The sequence below is a fragment of the Notothenia rossii genome (genome assembly GCF_949606895.1).
Source record: "Notothenia rossii genome assembly, chromosome: 1".
Classification (NCBI taxonomy): domain Eukaryota; kingdom Metazoa; phylum Chordata; class Actinopteri; order Perciformes; family Nototheniidae; genus Notothenia; species Notothenia rossii.
The window spans coordinates 95035957-95050090 of record NC_136912.1 but is presented as its reverse complement, the minus strand read 5'-3'; the positions used below and the strand labels follow the sequence as shown (position 1 = coordinate 95050090).

Below are 14134 nucleotides of genomic sequence, written 5' to 3'. Positions count from 1 at the left end.
GACAATAAATACATTAAAAAAATGTCATCTGTGGAAGCCGTGGTACTGTAAAAAGCACGACCAGGCCCGGCTAAAGTAACTGGATGGCCTACCTGCCTGTCAGCCTTCCATCTGTGCACAAACTTATCTCGTGCCCTCATTGGTCATGTGTGCGTTCGTGTGTGTTGGAGGAGGGGCTCTGTGAGGAAGTGGCAGATTTTTTCCAGTTGTGTATTTTCAAATTCTAGCGCACTCGAGTGAATCATTCTTTCTGACCAAAAGTATTGAAATATAAGAATGATTGGGACGGAGGACGGCAGACCTTTACAGATAGGAATATTACTTTGTTTGGGAATCGTTACCCTCGTGCTGAAAAAAATTGCACTGATGTCTTGAGAGGATACTAATATATAAAAACTAACCTAATACTTTACGGAAAAATACTTTTCCTCTCAAATCCTCAAAATGTAGCCTTTTTTCAAACTTCTGAAAAAAAAGTCAAAAGTCAAGATTTTGACATCCAAAAAAACGTTTTAAGAAAGTGTGAAGCCAAAAATGTCCTGAGTGATGCACACGGGTTAAATGGGTAATCTAGAAGTTGTTGAATCACTGAGTTGAAAGGTTTGGATAGTAATTAGAAATGCTTGCAGCCTGCAGTTTCTCTCACCACCACCGGGGGGTGTATTCTCTCCTCAGACAGTACATCAACATCCCCACTGACGTATTACATTTTCAAATGTTGTAAAGTATTTGTTCTATACATGCATTCATAGCATTACATCTCCAGGACAACTGGGAAAACTCTACTCTTTCAAAACAATATAAAAATGCATTTGTGTGCCCTGAGGTAACATGAACACAGTGAAATGATAATGATGTATTTATTGAACCAAACATTGACTTCACATGATACTAAAACAAATGAATGATTATAACAGAAATGGGAATCATAGTGGATTCACAGTGCACAAACAACAGCCTGTCTATTCTAACAATATATAAACAAATCAAACGTTCAAACAATCCCCCTGTCCTGGTGATCTCCCCTTTATGCTCCCCTACACCACCCAGTGTTCAGGAGAATATTACAACAGATTAACAAATAATACTTACAGATAAAATGGCTGCCACAAAGATAAGATGTATTTATGATCACTCACTGAAACTTGGCTGATACTCAAACAACATGTTTAAATGAGTCAAAGTCCACTCCTCTATTTGTGTTACACAGACAGTGGGATCGAAATTCTGTTTCTCATCATCCCAAAGAATACAAATATATAAAAGGAAATATATACATACTGTACATACACACCTTTACACCCACTTATATGTATATATATATATATATATATATATATATATATATATATATATATATATATATATATATATATATATATATATACAGAAACAAATATACATATACACACATTTAGAGGCAAGTTTAGTTCTTAAAACAGATAAAGTCATTATCGTTGGTGACTTCAATATTCATGTTGACATCAATAAAGATAACCTTACTATTGAATTTAACCCTCTATTAAACACATGTAAAATGTGTGATAAAAATAATTTGTGATTGATTGATTAAACATTTTCCGTAGCAGGATTGATTTAATACATTTATTTACTCACTGAAAAACAATCCATGTTAAAAAGACGCACCTTCACCAACTGATCTGAACATTACTGAATCCATTTGACCTGAACCTGAGTCCATAAAACAGACTAAGTTTAATCTGAACCTTGAGGTTTGGTTCAAGTATTGATTATTAAAAAGTCAAACAATTCTACTACAGCTGGTTAAAAAACATAATGCATAGAAACACAACTATGGGATGAAGATCATTGGATGATGCACTTGCTTTTGTTTTTCACTTCTTGTTCAAGGTTTTTATTTTCCAGTTCCAGCAAGCTCTTGCGTAGATTGTTGTTTTCTTCAGCTTTTTTTTGGCCTACTCTTCATATTTCAACTTCATTTCTTCCAGTTCTTTATTAAAGTTTTCCTCCATTCGTTTTTTCCCCTTCTCCTCCAGTTCTCTTCTCTCTTCATCTTCTTCTTTTCTTAGTTGTTCATACGTAATTTCACATTCTAGCAGTTTATTGCTCTTATACCTTGATTGTTGCCAAATACGATGCTCAACAGCTCGCTTAACGCTGGTATCAGTTTACCACCAATCACGGGAGTATCGTGTAGAGAAAGTATTGAGTTATATTTCTCTCGCTACCTAACATCCATGAAGAGAGAGTCAGCAGCTTCAGGTTCCTCTGTGTCCACATCACTGAGGACCTGACATGGACTCATCACTGAGGACCTGACATGGACTCATCACTGAGGACCTGACATGGACTCATCACTGAGGACCTGACATGGACTCATCACTGAGGACCTGACATGGACTCATCACTGAGGAGCTGACATGGACTCATCTCTGAGGCCCTGACATGGACTCATCACTGAAGACCTGACATGGACTCATCTCTGAGGCCCTGACATGGACTCATCACTGAGGACCTGACATGGACTCATCTCTGAGGCCCTGACATGGACTGATCACTGAGGACCTGACATGGACTCCTCACTGAGGACCTGACATGGACTGATCACTGAGGACCTGACATGGACTCATCACTGAGGACCTGACATGGACTCATCACTGAGGACCTGACATGGACTCATCACTGAGGACCTGACATGGACTCATCACTGAGGACCTGACATGGACTCATCTCTGAGGACCTGACATGGACTGATCACTGAGGACCTGACATGGACTCATCACTGAGGACCTGACATGGACTCATCACTGAGGACCTGACATGGACTCATCTCTGAGGACCTGACATGGACTGATCACTGAGGACCATACATGGACTCTTCACTGAGGACCTGACATGGACTCATCTCTGAGGACCTGACATGGACTGATCACTGAGGACCTGACATGGACTCCTCACTGAGGACCTGACATGGACTCATCACTGAGGACCTGACATGGACTCCTCACTGAGGACCTGACATGGACTCATCACTGAGGACCTGACATGGACTCATCACTGAGGACCTGACATGGACTCATCACTGAGGACCTGACATGGACTCATCACTGAGGACCTGACATGGACTCATCACTGAGGACCATACATGGACTCATCACTGAGGACCTGACATGGACTCATCACTGAGGACCATACATGGACTCTTCACACCACCACCATCACCATCACAGCTCGACAGCAACTCTGCAACTTCTACAGGTGCTCCATAGAGAGCATCCTGACCTTCTACAGGTGCTCCATAGAGAGCATCCTGACCTACAGGTGCTCCATAGAGAGCATCCTGACCTTCTACAGGTGCTCCATAGAGAGCATCCTGACCTACAGGTGCTCCATATAGAGCATCCTGACCTTCTACAGGTGCTCCATAGAGAGCATCCTGACTGGCTGCATCATGGCCTGGTACGGCAGCTGCACCGCCCTCAATCGTAAGGCTTTACAGAGGGTGGTGAAAGCTGCACAGCACATCACCAGGACGGAGCTGCCATCCATTGAGGACCTTTACTCCCAGCGGCTCAGGAAGAAAGCCCTCAGGATTATCAAACACCTCCATCACCCCAGCCACAAACTGTTCAGTCTGCTGCCGTCCGGCAGGCGTTACCGCAGCATCAGGACTAAAACCACCAGACTCAGAGACAGTTTCATCCCACAGGCAATAAGACCTGAACTTTGAGACAACATCCATAACATTCATCTGGCTGCTACTTAGAAATTATTTATCTATTTATCTAATATATCGTTCCAATAACTTGCATATAGACTCTTATTTCACTTTTTTAAACTATTTTATTTTTGTATTTAATTTTTACCTGCATTATATCTTTCTGTTTATCTGTGTTATTGTGTTGCAATGTTGGAGAAGCCTATGACCTAAGATAAGACTACACTGTAGTTATGATCGTATAACATAATAAAGAACCTTGGACCTTGGACCTTGAAGAAAACCGACAGACTCCATTGTACACGTCGACAGAGCAGCAGAAAGAGAACAGGGTGAGTGTTGAAACCAGGCTCTGCTTGGGTTTCCTAAACAATTCATGTTTCCTCTGTTTGGCTTTATCTCAGAAAAACACAGTCTCGATAAAAAAGCAACGTCTTAGAGTCCGATGTGGCATTTTGAAATGTTTTAGGCCTAAACTTCCCCTTTCACGTCCGTGTGTCTGCGCCATCATGGTTACCCAACTATACAGACGTGTTGTTGTTAGTGGTGTTAGTTGATTTAAAAAAAAAAGTAATCGCGTAAATCACGATCATAAACTTTGATTGATCTTCATAAATCAGAAGTTTAAAATATTAGTAACTGAGTTAACTTGTATTTTGGAGAGATATAAAACAAATACATCGTGTGCTGTAGTCTAATAAAGCGGTCCATGAAAAACAGCTGAGAGAAATAAGAGGGGTTTTCACTTTATTATAACATCTCAGCTAATGATGATGGTTTCCGAATGACTGGCATGACGTCAGAGCAAGTTATGCTCGTATGGTAGTATAGCTACTTGCTGCCACTATCATATCGCGAGCACTATCTGCTCCTAAAGTAGTGAGCTGTCCATCTCCTGGATTCAGCAGAATGCCACCCCTCCGTTTTCACCAGACCTAAAGAACGAGTGCACAACATTTGGCATGGATTAAATGTGCTTTTACACCGAGGTAGTTATCGCTCTGACTGATGTCTGGGAGTGGAAGAAGTACTCAGATCTTGTACTTGAGTAAAAGTAGAAGTACTCAGATCTTGTACTTGAGTAAAAGTAGAAGTACTCAGATCTTGTACTTGAGTAAAAGTAGAAGTACTCAGATCTTGTACTTGAGTAAAAGTAGAAGTACTCAGATCTTGTACTTGAGTAAAAGTAGAAGTACTCAGATCTTGTACTTGAGTTAAAGTAGAAGTACTCAGATCATGTACTTGAGTAAAAGTAGAAGTACTCAGATCATGTACTTGAGTAAAAGTAGAAGTACTCAGATCTTGTACTTGAGTAAAAGTAAAAGTATTCAGATCATGTACTTGAGTAAAAGTAGAAGTACTCAGATCTTGTACTTGAGTAAAAGTAGAAGTACTCAGATCTTGTACTTGAGTAAAAGTAGAAGTACTCAGATCTTGTACTTGAGTAAAAGTAGAAGTACTCAGATCTTGTACTTGAGTAAAAGTAGAAGTACTCAGATCTTGTACTTGAGTAAAAGTAGAAGTACTCAGATCTTGTACTTGAGTAAAAGTAAAAGTATTCAGATCATGTACTTGAGTAAAAGTAAAAGTACTCAGATCATGTACTTGAGTAAAAGTAGAAGTACTCAGACCTAGTACTTTAGTAAAAGTAAAAGTACTCAGATCATGTACTTCAGTAAAAGTAGAAGTACTCAGACCTAGTACTTTAGTAAAAGTACTCAGATCTTGTACTTGAGTAAAAGTAGAAGTACTCAGATCTTGTACTTGAGTAATAGTAGAAGTACTCAGATCATGTACTTGAGTAAAAGTAGAAGTACTCAGACCTAGTACTTTAGTAGAAGTAAAAGTATTCAGATCATGTACTTGAGTAAAAGTAGAAGTATTCAGATCTTGTACTTGAGTAAAAGTAGAAGTACTCAGATCTTGTACTTGAGTAAAAGTAGAAGTACTCAGATCTTGTACTTGAGTAAAGTAGAAGTACTCAGATCTTGTACTTGAGTAAAAGTAGAAGTACTTAGATCTTGTACTTGAGTAAAAGTAAAAGTATTCAGATCATGTACTTGAGTAAAAGTAGAAGTATTCAGATCTTGTACTTGAGTAAAAGTAGAAGTACTCAGATCTTGTACTTGAGTAAAAGTAGAAGTACTCAGATCTTGTACTTGAGTAAAAGTAGAAGTACTCAGATCTTGTACTTGAGTAAAAGTAGAAGTACTCAGATCTTGTTCTTGAGTTAAAGTAGAAGTCCCAGAGTGTAGGAATACTCTGTTACAGTAAAAGTCCTGCATTCAAAATGTTCCTCAAGTAAAAGTAGGAAAGTATTCTCATCAAAATATAGTGAAAGACAGTAAAAGTAGTCATTGTGCAGATTGGTCCATTTCAGAATAATAGATATGATATGTTTTATAATGATTGATCATGAAAGTGTTCTCAAAGATGGTAAAGGAGCAGCTAGTTTGAATGACTTTGTATACTGCAGGGTAGCTGGTGGATTTACTCCAGGTGGAACTAAAGTCTGATTTAACACTTGATTATATTTCACATCATTCATCCACATCTGTGAAGTAACTAAAGGGGTTAAATACATGTAGTGGAGTAGAAGTACACCATGTACCTCTGAACTGTAGTGGAGTAGAAGTACACGGTAGACAGCACACATTTAAACCAAAATGTATCATTATGATGGATTTGATTGAAATGCTTGCATTATAAAGTGTGTGTGTTTATGTGTTTGTCTCCAGGGTTACTAGTTCATCTCTCAGAATGGAGACCATGAGAGATTTGGATGATGAGGAGGAGGACACATCTTCAGTGTCCAGAAAACCTCCAGATCTGAGTAATACACTTGGAGCATCTGAGACAAGGTAAGAATCTGTTTCTGCTGTAAACTGACCTGAAGAGGAGTCTGATCTGATCATTCTCACATTCCACATGTAGGACTTTGTGCAGGGGTCAGCAACCTTTTTGATATGAAGTGCCATAAAAAAAGTTTTATCAGCAGGGGGGCGGGGGAGCCTCGATGCGGGGAAACAGTGTCCGTGGGTGCCGAATTTTACAAACACATTTAAATAATTGGTTTAAACGGCATAATAATAAGGACGATCGTCAGTTCTGTGATTCTCCAGAACACACGTTATGATATTAGGGCCACGCAGAGTGAGATGAGATCGCTGTCCCTTTAAGAGAGAGAGAGAGAGGGGTGTGGCTTGTGCATGTGTGTTTGTGGATGGTAGAGCGACAGGTGCAGGGCTGATCGTTTCACCACAGAGGAAAGCACTTCACTAATTGCAGTACCCATAAGGAGCTGTACAAATGCCGCAGTTTTTGCGTGGCTGTGTCTTTAGCTGAAAGCCCAGTGGCGATCTGCTCATCTCTCATCGAGATAATATGCTACAAAGGGGCGGACTGGCCATCTGTGTGTTGAACTTTCCTGTCGGCTCCCAGACCGTAGTCGAGCAACAAGCTTCAGGTTCATACCCACTCAAGCTTAAATGACTGGAGAGAGGCGAGCTCTTCTTGGGAGGCCGTTGCATTTATTTAGCTGTTCTTCTGTTTCAAAAAATACATCACAGACCTCTGTTTTTCTGCTGCCTCGTTTCACTTCCAGAAACATACACACGTTCCCTCACTGTCGGAAAGCGGCAGAAAGTCACCTGGAGTTTAAAGAGAGCGGGGCTGTGTTGCGTGCATGGCTTCCTTCTGCAGGTAACGGGGAGACGCGCTCTGGCGGCGGTATCGTTCAGGATCTGAAATTACAATGTAATAATTTTGCCCACTTATTCCTAGTGTGCCACTGGTTACGGTGCCGCGTGTAGGGGTTGCCGACCCCTAAGTAAATGAACTTTGAACATGTAGAACTTTTCACTCTCACAAATGATTTCTAACAACAGAAACCCACAAACACCATTTTTAAAACATAAAGTTTAGAGTAAGAACGCAAATCTTTAAAGGGGAAAGAAAATCAAAACTAAAATCAAACGCTGCTTTTTACAAGAACTAGTGATGTGTGTTAAACATTTATTGTTTCCACAGACAGAGAGCAGTGTCTCCAGTTCAGGAACTAGCATTTTGAAAGTGATTTGCTTTCCATGTTGTGGACAGACCTGACAAAGTGTTCACTGCTTTTACAAATTGGAATAATGATGTAGTTATTACATAAACAAGTTTAATTTAGCCGTAGTAAAACTTGTGAGGTACAGTGAACATGCTGTAGGCGAGGATGTTACAGACAGAAGGGCGTTTTGTTTCATAATTATATGAATCACCAGTGCTTGAATTGGAATAAAAAAGGTGCCAGTACTCTAAATCAGCAACAAGTATTTGGCACAAAGTCATAGTATATAATGCTGGTGGGTTTGTCTCTTTACTGTATATTTTAGAAAGGCTCACTGTACTTAAACAAAATGACTCAGGGTGCATCTGAGATTAGAGGGGGTGCAGGGGTAAAGTGCTATTTTTATAAGTGGGGAGTGGACCTGACACCCTCTAGTCTAGGGGGGTCCGGGGGCATGCTCCCCCGGGAACATTTTTTTTTAAATATTGAAGTTAGATGCATCACTCTGGTGCAATTTGAGAGCAAAATGAAGAGATATATGGATACCTCTCAACATCCATAATGAAACAACTGTAAACAGATTGACTTTTTCTTTATGGATATAAAAGAAAGTAAAGCTTGACTCCTACTGGCTGGTTAGATGACTCCTCGTCCCTGAGGCCACTACCAGTTTTTTGTGCCATTTTGCTGGATTTATTTGTCAGTAGCGTTGCTGCACAAAGTGATAGCCCTCTAGTTTAAATCTACAACCCAAAAAGAAACATATGGAGATGGGTTACTATTTAAAAAAAATAGCAAATCTATTTGGGAACAGTGGGACCGGGCCTCAAATCCTATAGGGGGGTCCGGGGGCATGCTCCCCCGGTAAGATTTTTTTTTAAATGTTGGACTTAAAATCATCATAAAATCATAAGTACATGGCCATAAGCAATAACATACAATATCCAATATGAAAAAACATTGAAACTTGTTTATTTATTTGTTTTTGGTTCATTTATAGTTGTGAGTGTGTCTGGGCTCCTGAATCGGCCTCTCCTGTCTCCCTCCTCTCCCCCCTGCTCCTCTTTGAGGCAACAGCAAAGACTAGTTTTAGCTCTCAATAAGTTTATCTTACCTTTTTTCACCTAGTTAACATTTTGTTTATATTATTCATGCATATTTTACTAATCACTACCCCCTCAAATGGAAATATGTGTTTACATAAATGGTGACCGAACCGTTTGAGACCCACTGAGATAACTTAAACTAAGTTAACTATCTAAAGACTCAGAGAGTAATTTACCTCACCAGAGCTGAAGTTATCACCCTCTCAGTCTGTCAGCAAAGGACTTTCCCTCCACCTTGTTGTTGAAACAGCTCCTGATATCCGTTAGCGCAGCTAGCTAGCACCAGATGCTAACAACAATACACGTAACCGGTGCGGGCACTTTGTCGCTCGCTCGCGCCACACATACACCAACACACACCCTCCCGAGCTTGAATGACACGCAGAGACCAATCGAGGGCATTAGTATGATCTGTATGAAAGTGGCAATGTCGGCAGGCCACGTCATGTAGACAGCCAGTCACCCTCTGTGAGGCAGAGTCAGACCCTCATTTGCGCTGCGTTGCGTTTACAATATATACGTATATTGCCGGCGGCTGAGTACCGGCATTTTACTGAGTACCGGCACCTTGCCGGTACTCAGTAAGAAGTGCCGGTACCACATGGGTAAAAATCAGAAGTGCCGGTACTGCGTACCGGTGAGTACCGGCCCAATTCAAGCACTGTGAATCACTAAATATCTACCACTTGGGAACAGTTACCAGGATGAAATATCATCTACAGATAAAGAACTTTAACAAACAAATCAAACAAGAATTTGCCATCTTTGGGTTGTTCCATTGGTGAAAATCAGTCCCCGTAATGTGCTATAAAGGATGTGTTGATCTCCACAGAGGGAAGAGGCAGAGTGGTGTTCCTGTGGAGGAGCAGCTGTCCAGCTGTGCTCTGTGTCAGGACGTCCTGAAGGATCCAGTCTCTACCAGCTGTGGACACTGGTTCTGCAGACAGTGCATCACCTCATACTGGGAGCAGAGACCTCCACCAGGAGACCCCTGCTGTCCCCAGTGTGGAGAAAGATCCAGAACCAGAGCTGGCCTGCAGACAGCCAGTCAGAGCAGAACAGTAAAAAGTAAGTCTGAGCATCTGTACAGGGTTTCCCACAGATAGACTTTACTTGGGCTCAGGGGCGCCGTAAGGGGTTGAAATGTTAGGACGATTCTAAGGGCCTGTGACTGAGGGGCCCAAACAATTTGAGAACATTAAGAACAATTTTTTTAAGTAACCTTTCATCATTCATCAATAATTAATATTAATAGAACGTTATATTGATAATGTACTCACTAAACTTACAATTCATTTAACTTATTTTCTTCCTAAAGTTAATTATCCAAAGCTTCTGCACACCCCCTTCTATTTACATGTAATGGTTTGGTCCTGCCCAGTGGTGGGAAATATTTTAGGTGTGGCTGTGGAAATGGTGACCAAACAATACTAGGGGGGTCCGGGGGGTAGCTCCCCCGGTAAAATAAATTGAGAAAATACCCCTTAAATTAGGACTTCTGGTGATGTTAGAGGGGGGAAAAGACAAGTTGAGGCTTAAAAATATGATTAGACTGATCAATACCTCCATAATCTTCAGTGTGGTTAGCTATGAATCTTCCAAAACTTCCAAACACCTTGTCCTGGACATAGTTTCTACAGCATAAACTGTGCAACAGTACAGTAGGCCCACACAAACTGCAGAACACCGGGGCTTTGGGAACACTCAAAATTACTTAATGATTTAATTCCCATTTAACCTGTTAAGGGGCTTTTCCCCCGATTTTTTTCTCACGAGACTGTGTCTCAGGGCTTCTTAAAATGTAATAAACTATTCATGTGTCCTGCTCATTTAACAGGAAGAAACTCAGCTAACTGATGATATGAACCATGTTTACCGAAACAAAACACAAGTCTCACAAGAAGCGTCTAAATGAGCCCTTAGCGAAAACATGCCAACACACTCTAGGTATAAATCAATCAATATACTTATCGGATATGCACAAACAAGCTTATGCTAACAAGCTGAGATTCCACAGATTCTAGAAATATAAGTATCATCACTGAGCGATCAGAACTCGCGACAGGGGAAGCAAATACAGACATCACACGACGTAGCTTTAGGTAGCAAAACACGTAGATAGGCTCACCTTTTGCTGTTATTCTGATCAAAAACGAAAAACGCGGCTGAAGGTTAATCCATAGGTTAATCCAATGTGTCTGTCACTTTGAAAAAAGTATTGATAATCCATAACTCCATTTTTATGTCAAAAACGGAGTCTTCATTAGCTGCTAATGATAGCTTCCAGAGGGAATGACAGCTTCCTGTTTTGTCTCCTTGGATACGAGTCCAAACAACTCACAGACTGCACCGGCGTAGGCGCCCTGTGACCATCAGATTTGACGACGCTGATTTGCTGAAATTATGTTTTGGCGGCATAGTTTAAAGATAGCAACAGTCAGCTGCTAGTGGCTGCTGCTGCACCCGTTGAGAGAGAGAGGGTAATGATACACGCTGTGGCCAGGCAGGAAACATGTGACTTATCAGTAACTTTAGACATCGTAACACTATTTTAAAATATATTTTATTGTAGATTATACATTTTACTGATACCAATTATAAAATATTTACCTTGTTCATTAAAAAAAATATATATATATTTTTTTAAATATATTTTTTATTTTTATTTTATTTTTCATGTGGGAAGAGGTGGGGCGGCGCCCCTAGCGCCCCTATGGGCCGGCCGCCACTGGTCCTGCCTCCAAACGCTGTGCGGCACTGGCCCTTTCTAGCAGAGAGAGAGTGAGAGCATGTGAGGAGGGATGCTAGTATTTACGTGTGTGCCATGTCTCAACGACTAACAAAGTCAGGCTTTCAAAAAAGAAAAGAAAGGAGAGAATGAAAAGAGGGACTAAAGGGCGACAGTATGTCACCCAGTTTTTCAAAAGAAAAGGTGGTTGTGGTCTATGAGTGGTGGAAATTAGTCTGTTAGCTAAGCGTAGTCCATTGTGAATAATAATCGTAATGCTGACATTAAGTATTGATAATATCTTCACAGAAAATTCAGAGGTCTTTAATTTCACTGCTCTTTTAGCTGACATTTAATAAATGCAGGTACATTTTTAGCAGCTATTCATACTAAATCAGTTGCCCCTCCCCCTGGTGCCAGGACCAACAGGTCCATCTCTAGGCTCAGCAGCCCTGTCCCCCTATAAGGCTGAACCTGAACCAGCTTTTCTCCCAACTGAAGGAGGTGAGCAGCATTGTGTTGAATGCCATGCCCCTTAACATATCTGAAGGGAGACTGGAATCAAATATATATATATATAATGTATATATATACTGTATATATATATATATCAAAACAAAAAGCTAGCATCTAATTTCAATTACACATTTCAAACACAGTATTTTTCCACATATTTAAGTTATATTTATTTGGATTTATGCATTCATGTTGAGAATGTTCCATTAAAAAACGTTATTATTAAAAAGGCGTTTACACCATAAAAGATGACTATTGAGATCTATTGTCAGGAATGTTAGTCTTATATCAAATAGTGAACTCTACTGCAGCAGAATGTTGCATGTCTGCAGTGTTATATTTTCACAGCTCAGTGTCAGTAAATATTGTGCAGTTAGTATTGGACTACAAGATAGATGCAAGCCTGTACAGGTAGTTATTTAAAGCATAAATGAGTGGGTTGGGTTCTGGAGGTGTGGTCACAGCATTGTGCTTGGTTGGCGTGGCCTGGGCCTGGTGGTGGGGCCCAATGTGATATATTTTCATGGGGCATGAAAATCCCTGGCGGCGCCCCTGCTTGGGCTGCCTGCCCAGGTATATCACTACCCTCCTGGCTGGTCTACCTGCATGTGCCATCCGACCTCTGCAGCTCATCCAGAATGCAGCGGCTCGTCTGGTCTTCAACCTTCCTAAATGTTCCCACACCACGCCGCTCCTCTGCTCCCTTCACTGGCTTCCAGTAACTGCTAGAATCCACTTCAAGACACTGGTACTTGCGTACCATGCTGCGAATGGATCTGGCCCTTCCTACATCCAGGACATGGTTAAACCGTACACCCCAGCACGTGAGCTCCGCTCTGCATCAGCCAAACAGCTCGCTGCACCCGCACTGCGAGGGGGACCCAAGTTCCCATTAGCAGAAACACGTGGGTTTGCTATCCTGGCTCCAAAATGGTGGAATGAGCTCCCCATTGAAATCAGGACAGCAGAAAGCTTACACATCTTCTTCAGACTGAAAACTCATCTCTTTGGTCTCCACTTCCAGAGATAGAATTACTAACAAAGCACTTATATACTAATAAAGGGCTGGCTTATCTAAAGCCAGTTGAGTAGCACTTGAAATGTTTGGCTCTATGAAACCTGATGTACTTATATGATTCTGTTTTCCTCAAGGTTGTATCTTCTTGGTCGAATGCACGTAATGTAAGTCTCTTTGGATAAAAGCCTCAGCTAAATGTAATGTAATGTAATAATAACGTCCGCTCAAGTATATTTCGGGACCTATTTAGGTTTTTGTTTTTTATCCGTCCGTGAGCAATACACCATCTGCGATCGATCAACTAGTGGACAATGATCCCTCGCTCTACGCCGCCTGTACCTGCTCGCTCTGCCATGGTGTGAAGGGTCTGCTAATAAGAGACCAACAGAAAGGGAGACCTTACGAGAAAAAGAGAAGTCAAATGTTGTTGCACATCACTCATGCGCAACTGTGGCGCAATTATGCGCTCTGCAGTAACCCCGCTGCGACGGCAAACTAACAGTTCAAGAGCGTGCTCCATTAGCACCTGCCGCCCCCCCCCCCCCCGCCCGTCGTGCACGGCTACCACCACAAGTATAACTAGAAAATGCATTTCCTGCAGAAAATGCGTGCGAATGCTGTAAACTGTGAACATTTATGGCTGAATTTAGCTAAAAATGCAGAAAAAGCTGAATCTGTTATTAGCTGAATGGTAACTGCTTTTAGCTACAGTACAAACAACAAGTAAGCTGAACTTAGCGGAGAAATGCAGAAAAGTGAAATAATTTGAATCAAATTGTTAGAGCTCAAATGCATTGCAATGACTTTGTTGAACACTTGAAAGTGAAATGTTAAACCGGAAGAGGAGGAAAAATAGTGAAGAAGCTTAATATTTAAAAGAAAAGGTTTTAAAAAGGCATAAACAACATGTATAGCCTCATTGTCCTGAAATAGCTGAATTTGTTAATAGTTGAATAGTTTGTGCAGCTGAAAGTAGGCTGAAGGAGTTAAATATCAGATGTACGTAGTAGTATAA

At 41.0% G+C, this 14134-nt stretch overlaps 2 protein-coding genes across 11 annotated transcripts in view; one reads left to right on the top strand and one right to left on the bottom strand.

The window, feature by feature from the left end:
- soat1 (sterol O-acyltransferase 1) overlaps window positions 1–11253 on the bottom strand; it is a 32942-nt gene extending 21689 nt beyond the window's left edge. Inside the window, exons 1-2 of one of the 3 annotated variants that reach the window (XM_079664220.1) lie at window positions 10986–11253; window positions 7351–7443 (exon numbers count right to left, since the gene is read on the bottom strand). The gene's annotated coding sequence lies outside the window, so the exon portion shown is untranslated. Of the gene's footprint in view, window positions 1–7350; window positions 7658–10985 lie in introns of those variants that run through there. The other 2 variants (XM_079664222.1, XM_079664221.1) reach the window with 2 other exon arrangements.
- The window catches only part of LOC307024173 (NACHT, LRR and PYD domains-containing protein 12-like), a 42272-nt gene continuing 31590 nt past the window's right edge, over window positions 3453–14134 (top strand). For 5 of the 8 annotated variants that reach the window (XM_079658054.1, XM_079658059.1, XM_079658057.1 and 2 more), the window contains exons 1-3: window positions 3454–4032; window positions 6439–6561; window positions 9690–9925. In XM_079658054.1, the coding sequence (XP_079514180.1) occupies window positions 6461–6561; window positions 9690–9925 (337 nt within the window). In that variant the 5' untranslated portion in view covers window positions 3454–4032; window positions 6439–6460. Of the gene's footprint in view, window positions 4033–6438; window positions 6562–9689; window positions 9926–14134 lie in introns of all 8 variants that reach the window. The other 3 variants (XM_079658053.1, XM_079658058.1, XM_079658056.1) reach the window with 1 other exon arrangement.